This window comes from Odocoileus virginianus, unplaced genomic scaffold (genome assembly GCF_023699985.2).
Source record: "Odocoileus virginianus isolate 20LAN1187 ecotype Illinois unplaced genomic scaffold, Ovbor_1.2 Unplaced_Contig_2, whole genome shotgun sequence".
NCBI classification, from domain to species: Eukaryota; Metazoa; Chordata; class Mammalia; order Artiodactyla; family Cervidae; genus Odocoileus; species Odocoileus virginianus.
Genome location: NW_027224319.1, coordinates 5,215,298 through 5,228,791, shown reverse-complemented (window position 1 = coordinate 5,228,791; position 13,494 = coordinate 5,215,298). Strand labels below are relative to the sequence as shown.

At 46.9% G+C, this 13,494-nt stretch overlaps 1 protein-coding gene across 5 annotated transcripts in view; it reads left to right on the top strand.

Annotated features, from left to right (window-relative positions):
* CDC25A (cell division cycle 25A) overlaps positions 1 to 10,789 on the top strand; it is a 32,480-nt gene extending 21,691 nt beyond the window's left edge. For 3 of the 5 annotated variants that reach the window (XM_020915968.2, XM_020915967.2, XM_020915966.2), the window contains 2 exons: positions 445 to 556; positions 782 to 2,720. In XM_020915968.2, the coding sequence (XP_020771627.1) occupies positions 445 to 556; positions 782 to 922 (253 nt within the window). In that variant the 3' untranslated portion in view covers positions 923 to 2,720. Of the gene's footprint in view, positions 1 to 444; positions 557 to 781; positions 2,721 to 3,000; positions 7,030 to 7,845; positions 8,156 to 8,535 lie in introns of those variants that run through there. The other 2 variants (XR_011486260.1, XR_011486259.1) reach the window with 2 other exon arrangements.
* Positions 10,790 to 13,494: the final 2,705 nt, after the last annotated feature.

Here is a 13,494-nt window from a genome sequence, read left to right as displayed (position 1 = left end):
TGTTACTTTCAGGATATTGCCACACTAGAGGTGAAAAGAACTGCGCCGCCTGCCCCTCCCTAATACACAAGCTTTTATGACTAAGGCCCTATTATAGTTTACTACAGAGATAAGTTTTATACTAAAATTAGTGGAAGTATAGCTACAATAAAGCATCAGATTTAAAAAACTTCAGATTTAAAATAATCGGTGCTGGTGGTAGCAGAGGGGATGTTGGATCGGAATCAGACACTGTATAACTTGGAAAGTGGGGAGGAGACCATCCACCTTACAAGACAAGGCAGTGGAACTGGCTGTGAACAGGGTTCCTGAAGATCACAGGTGGCAGAGGAAATCATAGCTGGGCACTGTTGCTAGGAGTGAAGATCAAGTTGGGGAGATGTGTGAGAAGCACTGCTTTCACTGCAGAACTAACCAGACTCTGGCTCTCCTTCCCCTTTACAGGTGCCGATACGTGAGAGAGAGGGATCGGCTTGGTAACGAGTACCCCAAACTCCACTACCCAGAGCTGTATGTCCTGAAGGGCGGATACAAGGAGTTCTTCCTGAAATGCCAGGTGAGATGGACTCTCTGGAGGGCACAGGCCACCCCTCACCACCCCCTAGTTGGTGGTCATGGCTGTTTCCTGCCCAGGGTCTGGGGGTTTGCCCTGAGCACAGAAGGGGCCTAGAACTGCCCCCCTACCCCGCCCCAGCAGAGCCTTGTGGCCCCCGGCAGGGAGGGAGCAGGAGTGTGCGTGGGAGGCCCGGTGTGCCCAGACCTTGTCCTGTCTTCCTGCCAGTCTCACTGCGAGCCCCCCAGCTACCGGCCCATGCACCACGAGGACTTTAAAGAAGACCTGAAGAAATTCCGCACCAAGAGCCGGACCTGGGCCGGGGAGAAGAGCAAGAGGGAGATGTACAGCCGCCTGAAGAAGCTCTGAGGCCTCGCGGCCAGGCGGCGGCAGCCTCCCCGCCCTCCCTGTTCCCCTCTTTGCTGCAGAGGAACTTGAGCAAAGGGGCCAGCGGCGCAACACTTGAAGAGAAGGGCGGAGGCCTCCACGTCTTAAGCCTACCTCCCACCCTCCCGAGTTGGAGCCCAGAGCTTCCTGCCGCCTCTCCGTCCCTGGAAGACGTCCTTCTTCAGCAGGGCGCTCAGCCAAGGCTGTCACATGCCGCAGCACGGTTCCAAGCAGCAAGTCAAGGCGTTCTGCCTCCTCCTCCCCCATGGTTGGATGGGCCTCCTGCAGCCTTGCTGGGCACTGGTCTTGTCTCCTGAGGGGAGAGACAGAGAGAAGACTGCCAGACGCTGCTGGCCAGACACCAAAGACGGCCCGGGAAGCACAGGTCTTTGTGGGCTAGCCCACATCATTAATTTATTCAACTTCACCAATCACTTTCTTTTCTTTCTTTTTTTTTTAAAAATCAACTCCTGGAGACTTTTATTTAATTGCTTCTTTCAGTTAGAATACTGCCATCCTAGGTAGGATTTTATCATCCCGGGGACTACCTCTGCCTTTCATTTTTAAAGAAAAAAAGAATAAAGGAGGGGGAAGAAAAGGGACAGAAGTTGTGGGACAGAGAACGAGGGGCTCTGTCTGTCTCCCCTGGGAGGCGCTGCAGTACTGGGACCGCTGCTATTTACAGCCAAGGACTGAGACGCTGGTGGGAGCAGGCACTGGACTCAGCTTGGCTTTAGGACATAAGCTAAATCTCCCAGACCTACCTCGAAGGCCCCTGAGACCTACTGGGGGGGAGTGACCCTGCTCTTCCTCACCCCAGCTCCCTGTGATGTCACTGGGCAAGAGTCACGATCAGGAAAGCACTGGAGGCAGCTTCTGTGGGGCCACCCCCAAGTCAGTGTTGGAACGTATAGAATAGGCATCCCAGTGTCGGGGGGCTCTGTGGGATAAGGGAAGGGAGTATACTTTTGAGTATCTTCCTTCATTACTCTGATACTCTTTGACAGCTTCTGTATTTTTTTTTTTTTAAAAAAAGCCCTTTTATGAGTCAAGGAGTATGGAATCTGGTGGCTGGGCCCCCCAAGGGTGAAGAGAGGGGCTGGAAGCCCCGGGTATTAGAAAGGAGTGGGTGCTGGCAGAGATGACTACAGAGTGTGTTTCTCAGGAGACAGCAGCGTGGTGGGTTTTGAAGGTAAAACTTTGAGTTTATCATGTTTTAATTTGAGGGGCGGGGAGAGATGGGTCATCACCAGTTGCCCCTCATCTCACCCCACCGAAGTGGGGATCTCAAAGGAACACCTCCCAAGGAGCTGGGGCTGAGTGGATTGATTGCAGACAGGGCTGTTTGGTGCCTGCTCATCCCCACCCTTAGGTACTGGCTTTCTCACCATCTCTGTTCCACTGGGGTGTTGCCAAGTTTTTCTTATATTCAAGAGTCAGTCTCCCTTCTTGCCTCAGCTTCCTTTTCTGAGGGTGGGGAGGAAATCAGTGATACTGGAGATGACTGGTTGCGATGTTATGGGTTTGAGTTGCTTTTGACTTACATAAAACAATCTTGTTAGAAAAAGTATATGGTGAGGCGGGGAGCAGGAGAAGGCCTCTACCCCCCCCCCACACACACACTGAGACCCATCTGAATTGGTCTCCAATCTTGTTTGTAGGGATTCTGTTGGTTGAATGCCTGGAAAGGGAGATGGGATGGCTTTCAGATCATACCAGCTCAGCTAGCATTGCTAACCAACTGTTGCAGGCTCTGAAAATAAAAACAATCTTGAACCCATGCTCTCTGCCTGCTTCATGATGGATTTAAAGGGAACTGTGAGTCTCTAAAGACCTGGGACCACACCTGGCTAAAAGCACTGGCTAGAGTCAGCGACATTTTCTCAAGATGCCAAAGAGCTGTCATGTGGCCTGACATCAGGGTTAGCCAGATGAACTTCAGTTACTTCCCAAGTCCAAAAGCAAACTTGTGATTCAGATTGATTGACAAAATGAAACAGGGATAGGAAAAGCCTGCCTGGACCTCTTGACATTCCCTGACAAGATGTATTAATTCATAGGATTGAGCAACAGGCCAGAGGAGGTACCAGTGTAAAGGAGATAGGAGTTTCAGTTGTGTTCTGAAGGAGCCAGAGAGGATACTGCAGAAGGAAATCAGGCAGATGGTGAGTCATGGGCCCACACGAAACCAGAGAAACTTGGATGTGTGATGCTGGGGGCTACTGCCAGAGTGGATAACAGCTGGAGCAAAAGTCTATTACAAAATAGAGTGGAGCCTGGATAGCAGTGAATTTGCATTCCTTTATATTTCAACCATGGTCCCACCTCAAGTCAAGTTTCGGGGTTTGTTTGGTTTTTTTTTTTTTGGTCACACCATTTTTGGGATCTTAGTTGCTCGGTCAGCAGAGAAAGTATGGAGTCCTAAACAATGGACCATTCCCTCAGTCTTCTTTTAGACACAATTCCCTTCTGATTTGTCTCTAGTAGAGGCCTGATCCCAGTCTTTAAAAAAAAAAAAAAAAGATTATAAGACAGTTTGTTAAGAAAGGAAATATGTGATACCAAAGTCCAGTGGATATTACTGTTAACGTGCTCAAAGATTCGGGAAGGAGAGCACATCCCCAGAGTGAGCACTAGTCTCCCCTAGTCTCCTCACTGCCTCTCCCAGATGGTTTATTAACCCCAACCATGCAGAGAGATACTACATGTCGAAGCACTTCCACCCTACTTACTGTCCACTCAACTCTTAATCACACTATTATTTATTATAAAGTGTATATATATATATATATATATATGTACATGCTGAGTCACTTCAGTCATGTCCTACTCTGTGACCCTATGGACTAACTGACAGGCTCCTCTGTCCATGGAATTCTCCAGGCAAGAATACTGGGGTGGGTTGCCATATCCTCATATGTATGTATATATACACATACATTTAAAGAGAATTATATATAGAGGTGACTTACAACTGCATGTAAAATCACGTGGCTGTAGTCTGTTTAACCCATACTGCAGTACCTTCCCAAAGAAAAAGACCCCATATTCCTAATGAGAAGATTTGAACATTCTGATTAGTTAGACCACAAACTAAGTTGCATGACGAAAATAGTTAAATATCCACAATATCTACAACTATATTTGTACACATTTAAAAGCATATAAAATACCCAGAACTATCACAGCCTTGTTAATCTGCTACTCCCCAATACAAAATAGAAAGTTCCCCAAAAAAAAACTGGGAAAAAAATGAAAACATATAAAATATTTAGATATGCTTTTCCTCAGTCTTTCACAATGAAATGTTATTAGAACTCTTCAACATCTATTTCTGTATCATTTGTTATTTTCCTTGGATCTATCTTTTACCCAGTTTCTATGAAGTGACACAGTACTTTATTCATTTATGAAAAACTTTATGCCAAAACAAAGTATCCATTCTGGTAATTAAGGTTTTTTTACTTGTCATGTCAGTGTATATGATTTCTGTAAGATGCCTACCTTTTTTAATGAGAAATTTCAGACATATAAAAGTAGACTAAACAGACTTTTCTGCCAGTGACACAGCTTCAGTATCTAGTCAGCCAGTCTTCTCTTCACCTCACACCACACATGGCTTTTTAAATTTACTTTGAGAGAATTCTCTGGCAGTCCAGTGGTTAGGACTCCACACTTCTACTGCAGGGGGCACAGGTTCAATCCCTGGTCAGGGAACTAAGATCCCACATGCTATGTGACACAGCCAAAAATAAAAATTAATTAGCAGGCAGTACTTCTGGATTACTGCAAAAGCCAGCTGGTCTCCTATCTGGCCTGTTGTCACAGTCACCTTGCTAAAATGAATAATTAGTTCAAACTATTCTTGCTTGAGAATGTAATGGTTCTTTACTGCCTATAAAATGAAATCTGAACTGTAGCCCATGTGCTAAGATCTAACCCCAGACTTATATCTACATTCATCTTAAGCTCCCATGACAGGATGGGATTCTGTTTTCACCTTGCCCTCTGAACTTTGCTTGTTAGAGCTGGAAGCACTCCATGGAGACAGTTTACATTAGTGGTAAACAGTAGGCACCCACAAGTTTGAGGGCTAGTTAACTGAAAACCTTGGGCAAAACAACATATTAAAAAAAAATAGAGGGCAACTATGTCCCAGGCATGATGCCTTGGGATATAAGAATGTATAAAAAATAATTCAACACTCATATTCTACACACAGCTTGAGAATAAAGAGCATGGCTGAAGTCCCCTGCCTATCCCAGCCTGGTTATAAACCCTCTAGTCTTCCCCCATCCTTCTTGAGCTAACCATTATCCTTCACCAGCATGACTATTTCCTAAGCAGGAAGGTACATAATTGTTTTTCATGTTTAGAACTTCACCTAAGTCTCTCATTTTGTGTAACTCTGCAGAGTTCATCTGCAGCTCTGGTTTTGACTAGCCTGCCGCTCACGCTGAACCACATAAGGGCACTTGTCCAGGAAGGTCATGAGTCAGTAGTGACTCACTGGGCCAACCTCTCCAGAAAGGAACCTGCAAGTAAGCCACTTCTCTCTGGGGCCTGGTCTCAGGGATCACAAAGGGCTGTTGAGGTGCCCTGTGGCCACCTCTGTCCCAACATTTGGATACCCCAATACCCACTTCAGGTCGACTGGGAAGGAGGACTTACGTAGAAGAGCTGGGGTTTTTTGTTTTTTTTCCTGCGCTGGGTACTTGCTGTTTGATAGGGGCTTGTCTTCACAATGGCCTCTTGTTGCGGAGCACGGGCTCTAGGGCACTCAGGCTCAACAGCTGCGGTGCATGGGCTTAGTTACCTAGAGACATGTGGGATCTTCCTGGACCAGGGATCAAACCCATGTCCCCTGCATTGGCAAGGCGATTCTTAACCACTGGACCACCAGGGAAGCCCACAAAGAGCTGTTTCTATCATGTGCTCATTCAAGAGACATTTGAATTGTGCCAGGTCCTGGAGATAAGGAGGTGAATTCTCTAAGATGCAGGCTCTCCCTCAAAAAGCTCACCGACTAATGGATGGAACAGTCAGTTGAAGATCAGGAGCCCTTGGGAGTAACACTTGGGTATAACAGAAGCTACAATAAAAGACAGGTTCAGAGGAAATGGCACCCAAGGGGTGTGACAGGAAGCATACAAGAGGTGACCTTTAAGCCTCACCTAGAGGTCTCAGGAGAGGGCATTCCAGGAAAGACTAAATGGTACAAAGGTGACAGCACACATTCATTGAACATAGGGAAGTAAAAATGAGGTTTAGGGGTCAGGGCAGTGAAGAGGGACATTGCTTCAATGTGGAGCTGGTCGAAAAGAGACACGACCAAGTGACTTTCACTTTCACCTGGGAAGACGTTTGGCACTTACAGCAAAAAATACAGGAGGAAAGGAAGTATCTACATTGAGGAACTTTATAAAATTACTGACCTGTATCCCTCATAAATATCAGTGTCACACACAATAGAGGCTAACTTTTCAAGGAGACTCAAGACATGACAAGTAAATGAAATATGTGAACCTGAATTGGGTCTGGGACAAAACAGAAACAAAAAGTGCTAGACAGGACATTTTGGGGACAATTATCCAAGCTGAAATACACACTATTGATTAAGCTAAAACATTGTCTCAATGTTACATTTCCTGAACTTTATATAAGGATATCCTTATTTTCAGGAAATGACACTGAAGTTAAGGTTAAGGACTATGATGTAACCTACTTCCAAATGGTTTAATAAACTCTAAGAGAGTGTGTGTGTGTGATGGAAACATAAAGAATAGGCAAGAAAGCAAAGAGGGCAAATGTTAAAAATAAATGACTCTTAGTAAAGGGAGTAGGGCTTCTCTCCCAGCTCGGTGGTAGCTCAGTCGATAAAGAATCTGCCTGCAATGCAGGGATCCGCCTTCAGTGCAGGAGACCCGGGTTCAGATTCCTGGGTCAGGAAGATCCCCTGGAGAAGGAAATGGCAACCCACTCCAGTATTCTTGCCTGGAAAATCCCATGGGCAGAGGAGCCTGACAGGCTACAGTCCATGGGGTCCAAGAGTCCGACACAACTTAGAGACCAAATCACCCCCAAAGCGGGTAAGGGACTTCTTTGTACTATTCTTGCAACTTTTCTGTAAGTATTATGTTATTTCGAAAGAAAACACTGTAGGGGGAGGGGACAGCAGTGCTGAGCACCTCCTACGTGGACAGGGGGAGGGTTAGGACAGTGGACTGTACAGATTCTGGGTGGGCAGGGAGTGAACGCGAGGGGATTGCCCCGGAGAAATATCCAGACTGATGATAGCAACTTGTCCCAGACATGCAAAGGGCAGTTGAAAGGACAGGTGTAGGACAGACGTCTCGGTGGCGGCGGGGACCCGAGGGAAGGGGAGCAGGAGGCTGAAGGGAGGTCAGCTCGAGGGGAGAGAGGGAGGCAGAGGGCGTGGATCCAAAGGCCCAGTGCCCCCAGGGAGGGCCACAGAGATAAGGTAAACTCCGCCGCCTGGGGCCGGAAAGTCGCTGAGACCTTGGTGAACAAAGGCTGCCCACTTTGGGCGGAGGTGGGGGCGGAGGCGGGAACAGCGACTGGAGCTGGGTGATCTCGAGCAGTTCTCAGCCCCTGTGACAGTGACCTGGCGGCAGGGATGGGGGGTGGGGATTACCTTGATGATTCTAAGATCTCAAAACTGTGGTCTTTCTAATTTCCACGTGATGACTTCCATGATGACTTCCATGGAAGTCGTGGAAGGCCCAGGGCTCCCTGTTTGCACACTCTCAGGACCAGGAGATCAGCTCTTCGGAGGGCAGCACCTTCCAGGGATGGACAAGGCGGTTCAGCTCTTCTCGCAGTCAAATCGCCCGGCCTGGCGCCTCCGCCCACATTTCCTTTGTTCTCTTTTTCTGAGCTTGTAGGCGTGATGGCGGCAATAACCAGGCTACGCCACCAGGTGGCGACGGTGCTCCAACGTTAGCCTCCTCAAGCATCTGCCTTCCAGCCGCTCTTCCCGGAATCAGCGCCTGGGAGGAGCTGCGGATCTCTGGGAGCCCCCCTCCACCGCTCCCTGGCTTCCAGCTGCATTCAAGGCCGTCCTGCCTGCTCCAGTGCAGGCGAAGCTGTGGCTCCCTTTTCAGGGTGCAATTCCTAGTAGCCTACTTTGAAAGTGTGTTTCGTGTACCACAAAGCAGGGGCACCAGAAGGGGAAACAAAAAGAGGAGGATTCAGGTGGGTTATCGGTGTATACTTTATAAAATAAATACATCAGAGTAGTCATGGAAGAACAACTGATCTTTGTTGGGTCTCTCTATAATTCATTCGTAGTTTATTTTGGATGACACGGACTGGAATCCATCTCAGTCTTTTCAGTATCTAATCCCTTCCCTCTTGGGTGGTCCTGACCAAATGCTAGACCCTAACCAAGAAATAAGAAGGCCTATGTTTCAATCCTAGCTCTGCCCCTAACTAGCTGAGTGCCTTTCTGGACTTCAGAGAAGCATTTTCTTTCATTTGACCTAGACCTGCTAGGTCTAGAAAGATCTAGAAAGAACCAGACAGCTTGTGATTTCTCTCCTGGGACAGTGATCTCTCTCTTCTCCTGTCTCTAGAAAGGAACCTGCTCCTGCTGCAGGAGAAGCATCTCCATCTTGGAGATGTGCATGGAGATGGAGGACTCCTCCTATAATCATCTGGAGGGCAACAACTCCAAGGAGGTGGGCCATGGTTTCTGCTTCTCTTTTCACCATTTGAGAGTTCCACTCTTCCTCCACAGCCACAGTGTTCTCCCGTCTAGCTCTCAGACAGCATCAGCTGGATCTCCAGGATCTTCAAACTCAACAAAAGCCAAGCCAGGAGGGTCACACTTTGGAGTGGTCTATAATTAGCCAAAGTGAAAGTCACTCAGTCATGTCTGACTCTTTGTGACCCCATGGACTGTACAGTCCATGGAATTCTCCAGGCCAGAATACTGGAGTAGGTAGCCTTTCCCTTCTCCAGGGGATCTTCCCAACCCAGGGATCGAACCCAGGTCTCCCACATTGCAGGAGGATTCTTTACCAGCTGAGCCCCAAGGGAAGCCCATAAGAGCCAGAAGCTTGTTCCAATTCGGTCTTGTTACCACTGTTTCCAAGATTACCTGCGTTAACTTAACAGTCCAGTGGACCAGAATCACAAAGTCCTTTGAGATCTTGGGTTAAAAATGGGGAGGTTCAAATCCACACACACCCTAGTCTGGGTCTTCCTGGTCCCCTCCCTCCTGGTACCCCTGGATGCTCTCGCACCCCAGGCATCCATGAAGTTAGCTGCAGAGGTCTTACTTAATGAAGAATGGGCTTGGACAGCACCCCCATCCCTCTGACCCAGGACTCTTCTCCCTTCCTTGTACCCCTGTTCTCACCTTTGCTGACACCCCCGAGGAATGCCCTTCTTTTCCAGAGAATTCATTTATTCTTGTAAAAATGAATAATATAATTATTGAAATCTAAAACTCAGTTGATGAGTTACATTACAGATGAATTAAATTGCCCAACTGAAGAGACAATGCCCTGGAGAAGTATGCCAGAAAATTCTTTAGAATGTAACAGTAAGACAGATGTTTATTGTACTTATACTGATGAGGAGAGTAGGAAAGAGGTAGAAAGAGAGAAGATACAGAATATAATGAAAAGTTCTCACTCCATCAAATTTGAGTCCCCAAAGGAAAGAATAGAGAAAATGGAAGAAATTTAATTTTTAAAGGAAGAGTGCCTGATGAAAAACTTGAATCCACAAAATCAAGAAAACCCATGAATCCTAAACAGAGTAAATGAGAAGAAAGCCACAGCTGGGCACATAATGTGGGCAGAATACCAAAGGCGGAGGATCTAGGGCTCATTCTGGATTGAAAGTCAGAGCACTTAACACAGGGACAATTTAACAGCTGTTCACCAGCAACAGTGGGAGACTTAAGACCAGAGGAGGCTGTCCACAAAGTATAGATGGTCAAGTTAGAATGTGTAACTGGCAAAACCACCTTGCCAGAATGAGAGTAAAAGGAAGAGAATCACAGATAAACAAAAACAGCGAGTTCCCCGCCAAGAAAACCGAACTATATGAACTTCTAAAGGATACACTTCAAACGCACAGGAAAGAATCCCAGAAGGTCAGTAATGCACCAGGGCCTGGGGACCAAGCACAGTGGTCAATACATAGATGTGAGTGTGGCAACAGGGTAGGTGGGCATTGCTGGCTCACATGCCCCCTCTAGACTGTGCTCCAGAGACCAGGGACCATGAACGCATCACAGACAGACTCAGAGTGCCCCACAGCCTCATAAGACTTCCACTCAGAACCTGCGCCACCCTGTTCCCTTGAGACTGTTAGCAGTGTTATTTTCAGAGAGAAGACTAGTCAGGTTAACGAAGGTAGCTCTAACATCTGTCTTTCAATATATTCTTGTAAGTGGTGTGTTACATATTATTGCGATCTTTGGTGTTTTTCAAATACAAACCAAAAAAAGCGATTTTTATATTGAAACCAAAAGCAATGAATCTTGAGATCCAGTAGTCATTTGATGCTTATGTTCATAACAAACACCCATGGCTTCAGTTACAAAAAAACAAAGGCTTTGAGTTGGCTGCCAAAGCAAAGCCATCCTCCTCAGTCTAGTTTTAGTGGGTTTTTTTTTAAAGACATCTTGGGACTTTCCTGGTGGTCCAGTGTTTAAGACTCCATACTTCCAGTGCAGGGGGCCCAGATTCGATCCTTCGTTGGGAAACTAAGATCCTCCATGCTGCGTGACTTGGCAAAAAAAAAGACAATTTCATTACTTTTGAAATTGGTTCACTGTAAAAAATAAAAACAGGATGGTAATGCTGTTAAGTGTCATTGTCCTTCCCACCCTTCTTCCTAATCACACATGTCCCTCTGAAGAGAGAGCCTCTGTTAAGTTTGTTGTATCCCTTTCTGGACACTTTTCTATGTACTTATAATATATAATATCTGGTACATATGAATATGGATGTGTGTTATTTCTATTTGTATATATACACACACTTACATCTTTGTATATGTAGATTGTATATAAGTATCTACCTATATAGTACATGTATGTATATATACATATTACACTAAATATATGCATATATACATGCATCCATATCTATATGTCTACATTTATCTCTCTATATATATATAAACTTATAAAATTAACAATTTTTATAATTAAATTTTCTTTATTATTAATTGAAGGATAATTGGTTTACAATATTGTGTCAGTTTCTGCCAAGCATCAACATGAATTAAAATTTTTTTTTTGATATGGCAATTTCACTTCTAGGAATTTATTCCTCTGTAAATACTTACATGAGGTATATATACAAGAATGTTCACTGAAGTGTTACTCATGAATATAAAAAGCCAGACATATATATTATGAGTGTGTGTGTGTGTGTGTGTGTGTGTGTATAAAGAGAGAGAGGAGAAAAAGTTCTTTTTCTGAAGTGCACATCTGGGAAGTCTTGCCCATCAAAGTGCACAGCTGTGCTGTATCCATGGTAACGGCCCAGGCTGCCATATGCATGGTTGCCATATGCAGAGACAGTCATCACTCAAATGCTCCCCTAGGGCTGGATGTCTCGATTGTTCACTTTTTTTTTTCCCCTTTTAGTATTAACACATGATACTTCAGTGAAGATTCTTGTACCTACAGTTTAGTGCAAGCAGTTAGGTAGGATAATTTCCTAGAAGTGGATTTGTTACTAGAGACCAAGCGGTGGAGACTGACATTTCAGTCAGCCTGGTCCACCTGCCTTCCGTGCAGCTGTGTTCGTGTCCACTTTCACCCACCAGTGTAGGAGCGTGTTGAAGGCCCACCCGGTTTCCAGGCTGCTGCCACCCTTCTCTTAGTCAACTCCTCTCCCCCACGAAAGTGGACAACTCGCCCTTTTCCAAACACCAGGGCCACCTGACGCGCGCATACAGGGCACTCAGAGCGAGACCCCCACAGAATGCTTCCTTCCTGGGCCAAGCTGGGGAAACCCGGTGTTAAAACAACTTTCACATACCCTCCTTATTACAGGGCTTCTCCAAATCCTTCACCTGTGGGACACATTTCCAGAGCAGAGAGAGTGTTTTCCAAACCTAGTTGCTCATAGCCCTTTTCCTGTGGAGCTGGGTTGCTGAGGACTGGTTTTGCGGATGCTGGTTTCTCTCCTCTGTGGTCATCCTCGCCTGATTCTCAGGCGGTGGGGTTGCTCCCATCTCAGGGATAAGGACACCCAGGCTCATCAGTAGGTGAGTCACTTTTGCTTACTTGGCCACTGACAGCAGAGGTGGGAGTTGATGTTTGTGCTTCATTTCCCTGACCTCGTCCTCCCACGTCCAAGCCGCCTTCCTAAGACTGTCAGTTCTGGATTTGGGCTTCAGCTCCCTGAGCCCAGAAGCCACTTCTAGGTGACTGAAACACCTCTCAATTCCCGTGAGACTTCACTTTCTAATTTATCCAGGGAAACTCTCCCTTGCCTTTTCTTCCTTGGGTTCATGCTGGGTTCTGAACAACTGGTTCAGAATAAGAGAAGTTGGGAACACCTGATTTAAGTTCCGAGAGGGAAATAAACTGTGCCTGCACCTGGGCAGAGGACACCTCCTGGCCACTCATGTTCCAGGGATGCTGGGTCGCTCCCTGGACACGCACAGGTAATTGTTTTCCTGAGCCCCAGCCTGGGCTTCCCTGGTAGCTCAGATGGTAAAGAATTTGCCTGCAGTGCAGGAGACCCGGGTTCAACCCCTGGGTTGGGAAGATCCTTTGGAGAAGGGAATGGCATCCCACTCTAATATTCTTGCCTGGAGAATCTCAAGGACAGAGAAACCTGGCAGGCTACAGTCCTTTGGGGTCACAGAGAGTCGGACACGACTGAGCGACTGACACACACAATTCTGGGTGAGTTAATGCTGTGATTCAGCTGCAGTTCCATCTCAGCCATTCCCAGCCTGGGAGACACCCTGTCTCTCCCTTACTCCCTGCCCCACGCCTACCCTGCACCTTGAGGGCAGCCGGGCCAGTGGAAGCTAGGGCTGCTCACCAGCCTGGCATTTGCCGGCACCCAAACAAGTGGGTTGGGGGGGTGTGGGGGGAGCTTGACAAGCCTTGGCAGCCACCAGGCTAGCCGGGCGCGTAGGAAAGGCGGCCAGGCGGGGCCGAAGAAGGGTGCGACGACAGGTCTGGGAGCTGCAAGGCCTGCCCAGACATCTGACGAGTGTGGGCCGACCCGGAGCCCAGGCCACCAGGCACCTGATGAGCTGTGCTGGGTGAGGGAATGGGTGGATGGAAAGCTCACATTCATTATCTGCAAAACACCGCTAATAGCAGGGTGGTGTGAGAACGAAATGACTCTAATACACATAAGTAAGGAACTTAGGACAGTTCCAGTAAGTGCTCAAAAATGCCAGATCTGACTATTGTGAATCCAACACAGAGGGTCCAGTGGGTTCATCTCTCAACCTCCACAGAACTCGGAAACAACAGACAAAATCCAAAGAGCAGCAAAAATCACCTTCCATGGAGTCCTCAGGAAACCCCATTACTGCAC